The sequence below is a fragment of the Haemaphysalis longicornis genome, unplaced genomic scaffold, assembly GCF_048455015.1.
Source record: "Haemaphysalis longicornis isolate Haplotype H1 unplaced genomic scaffold, Haemaphysalis longicornis Haplotype H1 scaffold_2, whole genome shotgun sequence".
NCBI lineage: Eukaryota > Metazoa > Arthropoda > Arachnida > Ixodida > Ixodidae > Haemaphysalis > Haemaphysalis longicornis.
In genome coordinates, this window is record NW_027526295.1 from 16,463,393 (window position 1) to 16,479,354 (window position 15,962).

General features: G+C 47.4%; 2 protein-coding genes across 3 annotated transcripts in view; one reads left to right on the top strand and one right to left on the bottom strand.

The window, feature by feature from the left end:
• LOC144168771 (calpain-5-like) overlaps window positions 1-15,962 on the bottom strand; it is a 189,319-nt gene that overhangs the window by 63,376 nt on the left and 109,981 nt on the right. The window lies entirely within an intron of this gene.
• Window positions 1,411-14,579, top strand: LOC144170883 (uncharacterized). Its single transcript, XM_077700906.1, has 4 exons — window positions 1,411-1,643; window positions 2,009-2,166; window positions 8,448-8,518; window positions 14,376-14,579. Exons 1-4 carry the CDS (start codon window positions 1,411-1,413, stop codon window positions 14,577-14,579), a joined length of 666 nt encoding a protein of 221 aa, XP_077557032.1.

Genomic DNA, 15,962 nt, shown 5'->3' on the forward strand with positions numbered 1-15,962 from the left:
GTATTGGTGTAGCACATGAGTGGAAACTTTTTTTATAAAGTTAAAGCTCAAACCCGGTGGCAGACGATATCACTTCTCCGCCTCTGCCTTCGCGGACGGAGGCGACGAGATCGGCGGCAGAGACGGAGCAGGAGCAGGAGGAGGAGGAAAGAGCGCAGGAGGAGGAAATACTTCTATTGAGATTTCTGAACGGCCCAGCGTGCGGCCCACGGCCTGTGCTCTGTCCACCAGCTGAAGCTGGGTAGGTAGAGAGGCGCTGGACAGCAGCATCTCCCATTGCTTTTGTTCGGTAGTTGACGGAAAGAGAGGAGGGTGCTCTTGTCGAAAGTCGCACACCCCGATTATATGGCAGAGTGTTCCTAATTCAGCAAAATTTACTTTCAGCGTCGTAGCGATTCGGGTGCATTAAGTGAAGACGCGCCCGGTGTGGGAAGGAGCCGGATTGTACGAGCCGTAGGGTAGTTGTTCTACGGAAAGGTCAGGGTAAGACGAGGGTAGGCTCTGCTTCAGAAGTCGATCATTCTGGGTAATGTCCTCGAACGAGACAAGCGGGTGACTGTCCTCGGGCTGTTCCATAGCACGGGGGGTGGAAGTGCAGGCTTCGTGGGCGTATTCGTTGCCTTCCATGGAAGTGTGAGTGGGTGTCCAGATGAGCTGAATGGAACCATTTGGGTTGTGGTTTTTTAGCACACGCAGTAAAGGCCGGGACACCAAACACGACAGGTAGTACCGGTAGGCTTGTTGGGAATTGGTGACTACGTTACGAACCCCTGGTTGAGAGCCAAGGCGATGGCTGCCTCTTCTGCTGCCATCATGTCTTCGGTCTTGAGTGAGGCACAAGCAAGGAGGTTGGTTCTGGAGGTAGCCACGATGATGGCGTACGGCTGCCCTCGATGTTTGGAGGCGTCTGTGTAGATAACTGCATGAGCCCCACCGAAGGTGGTGTTGAGCGCTTGAGCCCTTGCTTGTCGGCGAGCATCGTGGTCTGAGGGGTTCATATTTCTAAGCCAAAGGAGCATATTTATTTCTTGTCACCAAACGCCCAAGAGTACATCAAGCGGAGTGACATTTTGTGCTGCCCAGCCAATCTGGTGAAAGATGCGGCGACCCGCCGCAGTTCTGCTCATTCGGAGCTTCTGGATAGAAAGATGACCCTCTATCAGATCTTGAATCGTGTTGTAGAGCCCCGGGCTAAGTAGCCTCTCTGTGGTGCACTCATGGGAAGACTAATGGCTTGCTCAACCGCCTTTCTAATCCTTCTATAAAGCATCTTTATGTCCTCCTTGCTGAGAAGAAGACAGGGGGTTCACGTAAGTGATTATCGAGAGGACCAAAGCTTGAACTAATTGAAAGGTATCGGAATCTTTGAGGCCTCGCTTCTCGTTGGCAACTCGCCTGATCATGTGTATAATGTGTGGGCATGTGACAGCAGCAGTGAAGATGGCGTTGCTTAAGCCCTTCCTGTTTTTCATACAGATACTGGCTGTCTCGTCTCCGTGGCCGATAACCGTTCTATGGCTGACCTCGGAATCAACGCCGCAGCCTGGCTACTTCGTGCGTTCTTGGACAACCCCGGTGACCAGCTGCTATCTTCAACACGTGGACTATGCGCGGCCATGCCTGGACGCGGCTACACCAGGGGAGTGAAACTTCATATACCTTGCATGGGACGCGATATTCGCTCGCAGCGCCGGACAAACCCCTGGTGTTTGGGGGCGAAACTAAAAACATGGCGGCGCGAAGCAGACAGGCATTGGGAGACGCCATCTTGATGAAGACTGACAAGCCAAGCAGAGGGGGGGGGGCGATTTAGCTCCAATTCAAAAGACATTCAGATAGCCAGCGCACGACCTTGTTCCTGTTGCGCAACCCGCCACATTATCAAAAGGGCAACAGTTTCGTTCTTATTGATAACGTTTTGGGCGTCCACTTCTTCTCGCCCCTCTTATTCTAAGTACGAAGTTGATTTTGTTTATTAGTACACACAATCTAGAGATAAACGGCGGAGTTTCATCCCCCTGGCTCCACTGCGCATCTACACCGGAGGAACCACCGCATCACAGCCACCAGGGGATTCGGACAGCATAAAGAGCCAGCGTGAACACGCTGCCATCAGTGGAAATGTGACAGCAGTAGTGAAGATGGCGTTGCTTAAGCCCTTCCTGTTTTAAAGCAAAGCTTTTTACCTCTACCCCCCAAGGGTTCTTTCGCGACCGTTGGTGTCACCAGAAAACTCCAGTGAACAAATAAAAGAATTTACTGGCATCGCCGGGAATCGAACCTGGAACTAATCGACTAACAAAGCAAGAGCCCGGTGTCTTACCGATTTAGCTACGAGCGCACGCGAAGACTGGGAAGACAGGTGGTGTATTCACCAAGCACATCTATGGGTTTACCCCTTGCGTTCTCGCTGAATGCCACGTGAAAGCATCACGCGACCACTCACGCCCGTCTAGCGGCCCTGTGCGCACATTGCTCATGTGCTAAGAGTTACAGAAATTAAAGGAACCTCACACCAATGCATGGCATCTCACTTCTAGTACGCCAATGTGCTATAAAGACTGTGGCCTGGAGTGTTCACGTTAACAATCACAGCTCCTTGTCGTCCGCCCTCACGCCAAACCAAGGAATACATTGAAATACTCCTTGATGGCCAGGCTATAACTCCAAGCCCCAGCATCAAGATCCTGGGCCTACATCTCGAGGCTAACACGAACAGTGACGTCTCCTTGCAGCGCCTCAAAAACAGTATTAATCAAATCATACACATGATCAGGCGACTTGCCACCAAGAAGCGAGGACTAAAGGAACCCGGTATCTTATGATTAATTGAAGCTTTTGTCCTCTCGAGAGTTACTTACGTCAACCCCCTGTCTTCTTCTCTACAAGGAAGACGTAGAGATGCTTTATATAATCATTAGAAAGGCGGTCTAGCACGCCATTGGTCTTCTCATGAGTAGGTCCACTCAGAGGCTGCTTAGCACGGGGCTCCACAACACGGTGAAAGAGCTGATAGAAGGCCATCTTTCTAACCAGAAGGTCCGACTCAGAACTGCGATGGGTAACCACATGCTTCACCAGATTGGCTGGGCAGCCCAGAATGTCACTCCGCTTGACGTACTCCCAGGCACTTGGCGACTAAAACTAAAGATGCTCCCTTTGCTTAGAAATATGAACCCCTCACATGACGAGGGTCACCGAAAAGCACGGGCTCAAGCGCTAAACACCACCCTCAGTGGGGACATGCACAGACACCTCCAAACATCGAGGGCAGCAATACGCCATGATTGTGGCTACCTCCAGAACCAACCTCCTTGCGTGTACCTCGCTTAGCACCCAAGAAATGACAGCAGCAGAAGAGGCAGCCATCACCTTGGCTCTCGCTCAACCAGGGGTTCGGAGGGTAGTCATCTATTCCCAGCAAGCTTACTGGAATTACCAGTAGGGTTGGGTGTCCTGACCTGCACGGCGCGTGCTAAAAAACCACTCCCCAAACGGTTCCATTTAGCTCATTTGGACACCCCCTCACGCTTCAATGGAGGGCAACAAATACGCCCACCCAACAAGCCTGCGCTTTTACCTCCCGTTTATTGTTTATTGTTTATTGGGTGGTGTCCACCAACAGCACTAGGCCTTCTTGGGTGGTGCACACAAAAAGGACAGGGCGACACAGAGATAAACAAACGGTAAAACATGGAGACTGGTTATGAAGTGCAGGGGTCACAAAGTACATAGTCCCACCGCACACGCGCGTGCTCGCAGGCACGCACACGCACTCACACACACGTAAGCACGCACGCATGCGCGCACGCACACACACACACACACACACACACACACACACACACACACACGCACTCACACACACGTAAGCACGCACGCATGCGCGCACGCACACACACACACACTCAATTTATACATTTAAGGAATTAAGATTACAGCCAGGCACATTAGCACGCGCTGAGACAGGGCTTGTGATAAGGTATACTACAAAGTACATTGGCATACACGCAAGTTCAGTACAATCCACCGTCGTAACTTACTGGGGAACATGGATACTGGAAATAAGTACATATAAAGCAAAATTTATATGTATGCACGGCACATACGCTCGTGAGTGCAAACAAAACATACATACACGCATGCCCACGCGGGTGCATGTGAAGGTGAACAAGTGCAGGCAAATGCGCACTTGCATACATGAACACACACGTGCGGACACACATACATAGGTACACGGGAGTATGTGTACGGCAAACGGTGCAAGTGCAGAAAATGGGAAGGGAACGGAAAACACGAACACGAGATAACTTCTATACCATACTGAATGGGCAACAGCGGCTTCAAATGCATGCATTTTTCAGTGCGCGTTTAAAAGAGTTAACATTGCCGGAAAAGACGTCCAAAGATGCACTAAAGTCATCGTTATACACACGTTGCACACGGCACACTGGAGACAGCATCTCTGAGGTGGTCACATCAAAGCAAAGGTGGCGGCGGAGAGCTCGAATTGGTGCCCTTAGCCGAACATAGCTCACTAATTTCGGGCTGTCGAATCTGGAGTGGATACACTTGAACAAAAACACTAAATCGCGGTTGGTGTGTCTAGATTGCAGTTCTTCGAGCTTCAGCCGCTTGATGACATCCTTGTAAGCGTATTTCTCGTGTAGGGTGTAGCGGCGAGAGAAGATCCGCGTGAACCTTTTCTGAACCATTTCCAAGCGCAAAGACGACGACGCACTCATGCAGTTCCAGACTGCCGATGCGAACTCCAGCTTTGGGAGTACAGCGGCTTTGTACAGAGCAAGAAAACACGAACCTCCTGAGAAGTCCCTTGTTGCACGAGAGATAGCGCCCGAAGTCCGAAGAGATGAGCGTGCGAGGTAGTTAACATGCGGTGTGAATCGTAGTTTCGAATCCATCAGAACGCCCAAATCACGTGTTACGCTTACTCTTCTTATCGTCAGAGAGTCGAGGTGGTATGGGAAGGTTAAAGGAGAGGTTTTTCGAGTGTATGTAATTGTAACGGTCTTCAATGGATTCAAATCTAAGTAGTTAGTTTTGCACAACAGGGAGATAGCTTGTACGTGGCGTTGAAGCTGGGCGCAGTCCGCCTGTGATCCCACTGCGCGATAGAGTTTCATGTCGTCTGCAAACTGCAATAGAGATGAATGCTTTATAATTAACTATGGAGCTGCACGAGGGCAGTCACCCGCTTGTCACGTTCAGGGAGATAACCCAGCATTATTGCCTTCTGAGACAGACCATACCTTCGCCTTACCCTGACCTTTCCAGAGAACAATAAACTACCCTACGGCTCATACAATCCGGGCTCCTTCCCACAGTCTACGCGAAGTCTCTTAATGTATCCGAATCACTACGACGCTGAATGTAAATTTTGCTCAAAAGTAGGAACACTCCACCCCGTAATCGGGGTGTGCGACTTTAGCCCTGAGCACCCTCCTCTCTTTCCGTCAACTACCCAACAAGAGCAATGGGAGATGCCGCTGTCCAGGCCCTCTCTAGGTACCCAGCTTCAGCGGGTGGACAGAACACAGGCCGCGCGGTCTGCATATGGGCCCCACAGAAGAAGGAATCACTCCCAGGGCTGCACTCTGGGTTGTTCAGAAATCTGAACCTCTTCCTTTCTTCCTCTTCTTCCTCCTCCGCCTTTTCTTCCTCCTCCGCCTTTTCTGCCGAAAATCTCGTCGCCTCCGTCCGCGGCGCAGAGACGGAGAAGACAGATCGTCTAACACCGGGTTGGAACTTACTTTAATTTTATAAAAAAAGTTTCCACTCTTGTGCTACACCAATACAACTCAACCAAATACCATTCATGCTTCATGCATTGATTTAACCTTAACAAGAATATCTCTTTGAAGTAATAAATGGCGCGGTTAAGTGCATTTCACTTCTCTCTGGTTTTGCTATTTGCAGAGCGATGTGAGTTAATTTAAGTGACCTCGCATGGGTAATCGTTATGTGTGCCGTTTACAGCTTTGCTTTCCAACCACATTCACGGGGTGGATTGGCGCGATTTTTTTCATAAAGGTTAGTTGCCCACCTTCCTTGCATTGTAAAAAAACGAGCAACCGTTGTCTGTTGTTTGTCCCATGCCCCCATGTACTTTTGATGGTTTGCACTGACTGTGTTCATGCTATGCAATTGCCTATTTTGTCTGGTGATATCGAGCTAAACCCTGGGCCTCCTAAACCGGCCACCGAGATTACCAATAGCGAAGTACTGGAAGCTATAAAATCCCTCGCAGGTACAATGGAATCACGCCACGCCGAAGTAATGTCGTCGCTAAATGAAGTAAGAACCAGCCAGAAATTGCTCGAAGATAGAGTAACTGATGTGACCGAGAGATTAGCAGCGGTTGAGAAGAAGGTATCCAGCCTGGAACGCCTTACTGACGACGCTGACACTCGCCGCACAGTAGCTGAAATTGTCAACTGCGAAAATTCGGCTGTGTTGTCTCGGCTCGATGATTTAGAAGACAGGGCTCGGCAGGACAATTTGATTTTTTACGGCATTGACGATAGTCATTCAGATACATGGGCGTCAGCTGAAGAGAAAGTACGGGAGCTTTTGACCACCACCTTTTCTGAACAAGTGCCCGCTGATGGCATTTCTCGGGCACACAGATTAGGCTCCTTTGTCGAGAAGAAGTGCCGACCTATAATTGTCAAGTTTGCGTCTGCCAAAACGAAAGACCGAATTTTATCTCAAAGGGCTAAACTTAAGGGCACCTGTATCACAATCCAGGAAGACTTTTGTACAGCCACTCGCTACTCGCGCAAAAAGGTTCATGATTTCGGCAAGGCTACAGGGAAACAGTACAGCTTGCGTTATAATAAGCTGTACGTCGGCAAACAGTGTTATGCTTATTGCAGTGTAACTGATAGCGTGTGCGAAATTGGGACGTACAGTGCCCCTCTTTCCACTGATGATACAGCAAAAATTAGTCCAGCCAACTCTCCGTTACCGCACCCAACCGCTGCCTAGGAATCCTCAGTCATGCAGGCGAAACCCAAACGCGACCATTCTTTTCTATTCACCAACATTAGTAGTTTGTTGAATAAACGTGATGAGTTATCGTCCGCGATTGACGCGTGCTCAGCCGATGTTGTTGTACTTAGCGAAACTTGGCTGCATAAAGGTGTGGACAATAAGGAACTGCTGAATTGCAAAACAGATTACACCATATACAGGCACGACAGAATTGGGCGGAAAGGTGATGGCATTCTTATTGCGGTTTCCGATGACATTGCTTCTTATGACGTCCGCATTGTATCGCATCTAAAATTTCTTTGTGTTTGTATACAGATCACGCAGATTTCTTATTCTGTGCCTGCTACCGTCCGCCGAACAGTTCGCCTACTTTTTCTGATGAATTCCATGATTGCCTAAACCAAGTGGTTGTTAAATTTCCTAAAGCCCCCTTGTTTGTTTTAGGTGATTTTAACTTTCCGGCAATTTCGTGGAACGAGCCTTTTCCTGTAACAACCAGTGCTTATAAAGAATGCTCAAGTTTTATTGACGTTTGCTCTATATTTAACTTAAGTCAACTTGTTAAAGAACCTACTCGCATTACCCAGTCGTCTTCCAGCACCCTTGATCTTTTACTGACCACTGTTCCCGAATCTGTTTCATCTTTAACGCTTTTGCCTCCTTTGAGTGACCACTTAGTTTCCCATTTCACTATACCGTCAGCCTCTTCGCGCCCCGCCAAACAGTTTAAACAAATTAGAGACTACGTTAAAGCTGATTTCCAAGCCATAAATAGGGAACTGGAAGCTTTTATAGATTATTTCCTTCCTGAATTTTGGGAGCGTTCGCTCAATGTTAATTGGTCTTTATTTCGAAACAAGGTTCAATGGCGTACTGATAAGTACATACCGCTCAGACGAATATCCTGTCCTAAACGCCAACCGTGGTACAATGTCTCACTAAAACGGCTCCTTAACAAAAAAAGCGTATTTTTCGCCGCTGTAGGCTATCAAGTTCTGCTGACAGGTGGTCGGCTTATGCGCGCGTCGCATCAGAATATAAAAAAGCCCTTTCTCGTGCGAAAACCGAGTTTTATCAGCGAACGCTCCCATCCCTCTTATCAACTGATCCCCGCAAGTTCTGGAGCGCTGTTAATACGAGCAAATCTAAAGATGTAAAATTAAAAACACCTGATGGGACACTTGTTCCACGAGAGCAGTGCTGCGTGTTGCTCAACAATACGTTTTCTTTATCTTTTACTAAAACAATTCCTACTTCGTTTCCTGTTAAAGAAAGCTTATATCTTGAACCAATGGATCCAATTTTTATTGACTGTGCTGGAATTTTCAAGCTGATAGAGGGGGCTAAAATATCTTCATCTTCTGGAATAGATGGGATTAATTATAAGTTTTCGAAAAGTACCAATGTGAACTCCTCATTGATCCTTTCTTATATTTTTTCACAGTCTTTACAGTGTTCCTTACTACCCGACGACTGGAAGGGTGGAAAGGTGATTCCAGTACAAGTCTGGTGAGGTTTTCTCCCCTTTTAACTATCGACCCATCTCTCTTACATCGATCCCATGCAAACTACTCGAACACATCATTTACACTAACTTGTTGAGTTTTCTAGAATTTAATTCATTTTTTTACAGTCTACCAACACGGGTTTCGCAAAAATCATCCTTGTGAAACTCAACTGATCACCTTTACTAATGATCTCTGTTCTTTGTTGGATCTTACGTCAGTAGTTGATTGCATTTTCATTATTTTCGCGAAGGCATTTGACTGCGTCTCCCATCCACTGCTACTTTATAAACTTAGCAAACTGAGCATTGACCCTAACATTTTAAGGTGGATTGAATGTTTTTTGCAAAATCGCTTTCAATATGTAACTATCAATGATAACGAATCTCCTCACTGTCCCGTTACATCTGTTGTCCCTCAGGGATCAGTATTGGGGCCTCTTCTCTTCCTAATTTATATTAATGATCCCCCTGATGCCATAACCTCATCTATACGTCTTTTCGCTGACGATTGTGTTATATATAGAAATATATCTGAACCTTCTGACCCCTCAAAACTTCAAACCTACCTTAACGCAATTTCAGCCTGGTGCAACACCTGGCTAATGAAACTAAATGTCGACAAGTGCAAATATATGAGGTTAACACGAACAATCAAGCACACCCCCGCAAACACATATTTCCTTAACGGCTCCCCTCTTTCATCGGTTACCACCTACAAATACCTTGGCGTTCAGATTTTGGATAACCTTTCGTGGCAGCCGCACATTGAATATATTAGCAATAATGCGAACCGCATGCTCGGCTTCCTCAGACGAAATTTCTCTCGAACTCCCACTTCATTAAAACTGGAGCTTTACAAAACTCTTGTACGGCCGAAGATTGAATACGCCTCTTCTGTATGGGATCCACATTCTGCCAATCTTGTCTCCACACTTGAAGCTATCCAGAATCGGGCCACTCGTTTCATTCTTTCTGATTATTCCCGGTTGTGGAATAACGTCCAGGGAGGCAAGGGAGGACGCCGTCGTCGATAGAAAGCAGATATATTTACATTATTTACAAAGAACCGTCAATAAAGCGTCCATCTTGTAGCCGCGACTGGTCGTCTTCTTCTTCTCCAGGGTACGTTCCGTTGAGCCCGGTAGCAGCCTCACCCTCGTCTTCCTCAAAAGTTGCAACATTCTCCCGCCCGAGAAGTGTTCTCGTACAGGGATAAAAAAATTTGATGAAGGCACTGCCCGCGTCCTTGCGAATGTTGTTTGGTCCGTTCATGTTCAGCCGGTGGTTTGGTTTCTTTTTTTCTGATCTTCGGCCTTCTCTTTCTTCTGAACTTCGATTTTCTTCTTACTTTCGGTCTATGTTTCTTCGTGATGAGTATGGAAGGTGATGAGTCACAGTAAAATCTTTTGCTGTAGGTCAGAGTGGGCGCTGACTTCATATGTAGCTTCCTTGATGCCTTGAATTTATAAACGACATGATGGTTGCAACCTTGAATGCCTACACCCTCGGCGTACCGCGAAGGCGTACCGCGTACCGCGGTATGACATTCTCCAGATTTCCTAGATTTCGAAACACTTCTAGTCGCCTTGTTAATCATGAATGTCACCATACTCACGGCAGTATTTTTATCTGGCTCGTTTTCTAGACAAGAGGATGCGTAGAATTTGGCAGTGTACCTCAAGCTGACGTGGACGTCTGCGGTTTTTCAGGGGTCCGAGTCTTTAAAGGGACACTGAAGTGATATGTCAACATTGCGGGATTACTTGCGCTAATTGTAGTCCAGAGTCCCCAGACCATGTTTCGACCACCCTGGGCGCGTTTACGCGATTTTATTTAGTAGAAAAATTAATTCGAAAATGCTGTCCTCCTCTCTTTACGCCCGCCCATTTTCTGCGGCGTTTTCGTGTGACGTCGAGAGGAGCCGAGCTCGCAATTGGCTGCGCTACTGCATGGCTCCCCTGCCTTCAGACAGTCAGTCGGCCCAGCGTTTCGTCCACCGGCCGCCGACGGGTCGTCGCACTGATCTCCATGGAGATCAGTGGGTCGTCCAATTCGTTCGCTCAGTTGAAACGAAGCCAGGACACGTTTGTGAATGGTAGAATCTGCCTTTCTTTACTTGGTTAGTTTGTACACTGTATCTAGCTCCAAGTCAAGGTCGCTTCACACAAGCGCTGCACAAGCGCACATGCGACGCTTCGCTGTCTGGTACGCCAGTAGGAAAATATAAGGCCTCTTGAAGGCGGGAGAAGAGTCAGCGAAGTCAATATAGGTACTAAGGAAATAAAATCAAATGATATTTTTACCGTACAGCGTAAAACTAGGGTGCGGGAAACACTTTTCTGCGCTGGGCGAACAAGCACAGCGGTCAGCAGCAGGACTACGCATCTGCAAACGCTTTTCCGTCTACGAAATGCAATTGCTAGACGTGAGCTACTGTGAAAACTCGGGCGACGCTTACTGCACGAGCGCAATACAACAAATAGTCACCTAAGCTGCTTGAAATGCCAAAACTAAATAAAAGCGTAAACTGGTGGTACAATATATACCCTAAATTACCAAGGCCCGTTGAGGCCGCTCCGTGGCCGAGTCGTTTGGGGCGCTCGATTTGCCACCGCAGGTATTTTGCAAGTCAGGAGTTCGAATCCCCGCGGGTAAGTGTTTTTTTTCTATAAGTTAACTTTTTCGTTTTCCGCCGATGTTTTCTATATTGAGTTCACCTTTTTTTGGGCCGCAACGTTCATGGCTCCACGAACTAGTTCACAAAACGCGCGCCGGCTGGCACTGGCGCGCTAGCGAGTTCTCGTTGACGTGCTGTTGCCATAAGCACCGACTGCCTGCAGGCAGTGGGCACAGGCCAGAATGAACAGACCCTTGGCCTGGTGCGAACACGCTTTTTACGATACAGGCATGAGGAAGGCAAGCTCCAAATATGGGGGAAAAGCGCATGACATTTGGGCGTCTGCGGGTACGCGGAGGGCGTTCATGCACTGCGTAGGTTTCGGCTAGTGAATGCTACGATTCCAAGCCGTCCTAGGAGGCTTATCTTTATGCATTTTTACAGCTGACAACATGGCAGAAGCGCGGTACGATGATTACTGAGTTATTGAGAATGCCCATCCAACAACGCCAACGGTTGTGTTTTAGAGAACCGAAACCGAAACCGAAACTTGTTTGGTTGCTCACCTTGGGCATCGTCCAATCACGGTGCCCGCTCCTCCTAATGTCACAGCTTTAGTTGGTGCGGCCGCCGCAAACCGCGCATGGTAGTTTTTCTTCTTTCGCACTTTGTAAAATAACTACCGATTTGTCAGTCGTAAAAACGATGAAAAGTGTGCTAATTTGAGCCAGTCTACGCAGTGCAAGCAAAAACGGGAGCTTGGCAAATTCACTTCAGTGTCCCTTTAAAGGAGCCATGAAGAGAAAACACAAGTTTGGTTCATTCAAAAGATTGTCTCGTTAGAATCATACTGACACCACTTTTAACGTAAACTTCGCTCAAATAAGCTACATAATTAGGAAAAACGGGAATGGTCATGCGACCCACCCGCTCATTTCCCGCAACAGAACCTGTGATGTCACATGGGCTAAGCTCTGCGATTGGCGGAGGCTGGCAGAAGCAGACGCAAATTAGGTAGAGCTTACAAACTAGACGAACGAGCGATTTGCGCTTAAATTTAGGGCACATTCTTTACAAAGCAATAGGAATGATGGGACAAACAGTGGAAGTTACGAAAACACATGTAAACATAGAAGTACTGATGCGTTCTGCTGTTCGTACTGCGCACAGCATGCTTTGGTTTAGCTGCACAGCACTATGGGGCTTGGGGTTGTCTCAGACGACACTGGCCGATTGACGCAAGCAACGGTGTCTTACGTGACCCCATTTGTCGAGCGAGCACTGTTTCAGGGAACGAATATTTTCTCCCAGAACAAAAACAAACCAGGTTTAAATGCGGGCAAAAACAAACCAAACGTTTGCCACGGTATGGTGGCGCCATCTAGGTTACGGAACGTAAAGAAACGTAGGAACAAACCAACACTGCTACAGGGCGGAGACAACCTTTGAACGGTCCCGTGCCGCCGCAATTGGGCCAACGGGCTCAACGCGTTATTCTTTTCGTTTCCCACGAGACCTAGCAACGCGAAACAGACAATATGATTCAAACTTCTTCAGTAAACCGCGTTGCGGCGATAATTTTATCGCGGTTTTGACACAATGACTTGCTTCGGCGGCGAGCGAGCAACCGAACATGGCGGCGCCAGCGTTACGTGTCTCTACCCTGTACGGCGGATGCGTGAATGAAGGTATTCTAGGCTGCAGAGCGGTCGGTTCCCGTGATGTCACTTGGGACCATGAAAACGCACGATTGAGCGGGAAAATCAAACTTTTAACCTAAATTGTTTAATTTCTCAGTGAATAAAGCACCGTTTGTATCTGGACAAGCGCTGGGGGCACTATAAAACACGAAATCTTTCGAATAAAACCAACTTGCATTTCCTCTTCATGGCTCCTTTAAGGTCAGGGCGTTCAAGCCGTTCGTATCTTGCGGCCCGGTCAACGTGGTGAAGTGGCTGCTGTTGCACTTTTGTCTTGGTCGCATGTCTCACGCCGTATACGCACTCCTGTCGCAGCCGCACATCCGAAATATGGTTAGGCTTCTCTTTTAGTGATGACTTGTTATTGTCCGGTGTAGTTTGTTCTACGTTTGTCTGTACTCCACGAGCATCTAAATTTACTTCCTTCTTATGAATGTCCTGCTGGGTATAGTCTGCACGTACATATCTTGTGACCGCAGGGAAGTTCTCAAGTGCTTCAGGCGAGTAGGCTTTGCCAGGAATGCCCTCCGAAGCCCATTCGTCATTCACGACGCGCTCATCAAGTGCGTATGCGGTCGACATGGATTGCGATGATTCGTTCTGGCTTTCTTTCCGCTGATGATGTGGTGTTTCCAGTATCACGGCGTCTTCAGGTCTCGTGGAGGGATTCACAGTTGTGTGGAATATCTGAAGCGCCGTCTCAGCCGAGCGGTTATTCCTAGCGGCATATGGTGTCGTTTGGGCTGGGGATGCAGGCCTGCTTGAACCTTCTTGAAGTCGATGTCCTATTACTGGAACACACATTGATGTCATTCTAGTAGTTCGTTCGCGAAGTCTTATTTCCAGTAAGGCGATTATCCTGTGAGCTTCTTCTACCGACCCTAAATCGTCGTCGTGTTGGCCGTCGATTCTGGTTCCGCATCCAGAATCGACGATTTCTCGCTGATCCAATTTCTCGCTGATTGCAGCAAGTCGGTCGGCGCTGTGTTGGAGCCTGGCAGACGAAACAGCGGCCTCGACGTCCTTGGTTTGCTTTAGAGTAAGCGTTATTTCGGTGATGAGCTTCCGGTTGAAGTCGAGAAGGCTTCTTTGAGCAATCTGCAACCGGTTCATCTGCCTCGACACCTCCTCCTCGCTTCGGGGTGAGCAATGCGGTCGAAGAGTATATTTCCGCTCCATGGCTCACCTCGTCGTGGCGCTGGACGTCCCGGGTTTCGGCACCATGTGGAATAACGTCCAGGGAGGCAAGGGAGGACGCCGTCGTCGATAGAAAGCAGATATATTTACATTATTTACAAAGAACCGTCAATAAAGCGTGCATCTTGTAGCCGCGCCTGGTCGTCTTCTTCTTCGCCCGGGTACGTTCCGTTGAGCCCGGTAGCAGCCTCACCCTCGTCTTCCTCAAAAGTTCCAACACCGGTCATCCAGTGTCACTAACATGAAACAAATAGTACAACTGCCTGATCTTCCAACCCGTCGTATGATATACCGCCTATGTGTTTTCCATAAAATGTTTTACACCAATCATACTTTAAAGCAATCCCTTTTTTCGGTTCCCCCATACGTGTCATCACGCATTGATCATCCGTTAAAAGTTGGCGTGCCATACTCCCGAACAAACATCTACCTGAACTCGTTTGTTCCAATGACGAGCTTGCAGTGGAATCACCTTCCAGCCTCCATCGTCTCCATCAGTGACGTTGCGCACTTCAAATCCGCAGTCAGCAATCACTTTCTGTAACGACCCCGCTGTTTTCTTTTCTCTTGTTATTCAATATTGTACCCCTCCTCTCTGTAACGCCCCACGGCATTGATAGTAAATAAAGGAACTGAAATGAAATGAAATAATTTATTGATGCTGTGTTTGAGGCACTGCAAGGATACGTTACTCTTATTATTGGCCTGAAGATGTAGGCCCAGGATTTTGATGCTGGGGCTTGGTGTGATGCCCTGGCCACCAAGAAGTATTTGAATGTGTTCCTTGAGGTATCGTCTGACGTGAAGGCGGATGACAAGGAACTTAGATTTTTTATGCGAACACTGGAAACCACAGGCCCATTGGCATACTAGAAGTGAGATGCCATCGGTTGGTATGAGCTTCCTTTAATCGCTATCGCGTGGCATTCAGCGAGAATGCAGGGGTTAAACCCGTAGATATGCTTGGTCAGTGCACCACTTGTCTTCCCCGTCCTCGCGTGGGCTTGTAGCTGAATCGGTGAGTCTACGGGCTTCTGCTTTGTTACTCTGTTTGTTCCAGGTTCGATTCCTGACGGTGCAGTAAATTCTTTCATTTGTTTGTGGGAGTTTTTTGATGACACCAACGGTCGCAAAAGAACCCTTGTGGGGTAGAGGTAAAGAGCTTTTTTTTAAAAAGATAAACTTCATAAAAAGGTTAAAGCTTAACCTTATAACCTTGCTCTTAGCGCCCGCTTTAAACGTTATTCGCATTCTGTCACCACGTTATTTAAACAGGCTAAGCGAAATTATTATCAAAATAAGATGGTCAAAAACGGCACGAAAAACGGCACGAAAAATCGGCAACTAAATAAAAAGTTTTTGCATGTGTCTGAAACGACATCCCCTTTATCGAAAATTACTGACGGCAATAATGTTTTAACTAACCCATTCGACATTGCCAATGCGTTTAACAGACTCTTTTCTAGCAGCAACCAACAACCACAATTTAATTGCAACTATGTTGCCTCCTACGTTCAGTCTTTCTTTCTAGGCCCGACAACACCGGAAGAGGTTTTTAAAGTTATAACAAGTTAAAAAAATACAAGCCCCGGATTAGATAATATAACAGCTTCAAAAATCAAATTGGTTGCTTATCAGTTATCCGGTGCTCTGGCAATTATTGTAAACAATATTTTCAAAACCGGTGTTTTTCCCGAACAGCTTAATAAAGGGAAAGTGGTCCCTGTTTTCAAGAAGGGGGATTCTGACCTCACGGGTAGTTACCGTCCAATAACTATTCCGCCGTTTTTTAGAAAGCTAACTGAAAAACATATTGTAATCCGCCTAATGAACTACCTAAATAAGTTTAATATTCTAACACCACATCAGTTTGGCTTCTACCCAAATTACTCAAAAGAAATTGCCCTAAGAGAATTCACCGATACAA

Bases quoted from the DNA above. Each gene is read 5' to 3' on its own strand.
- LOC144170883 (XM_077700906.1), top strand. From the start codon at position 1,411: ATGTGTGGGCATGTGACAGCAGCAGTGAAGATGGCGTTGCTTAAGCCC. The intron at 1,644-2,008 runs GTGAAACTTCAT...TAAACGGCGGAG, and splicing joins GACGCGGCTACACCAGGGGA to TTTCATCCCCCTGGCTCCAC. The intron at 8,519-14,375 runs GTCTGGTGAGGT...CATACTTTAAAG, and splicing joins GAAAGGTGATTCCAGTACAA to CAATCCCTTTTTTCGGTTCC.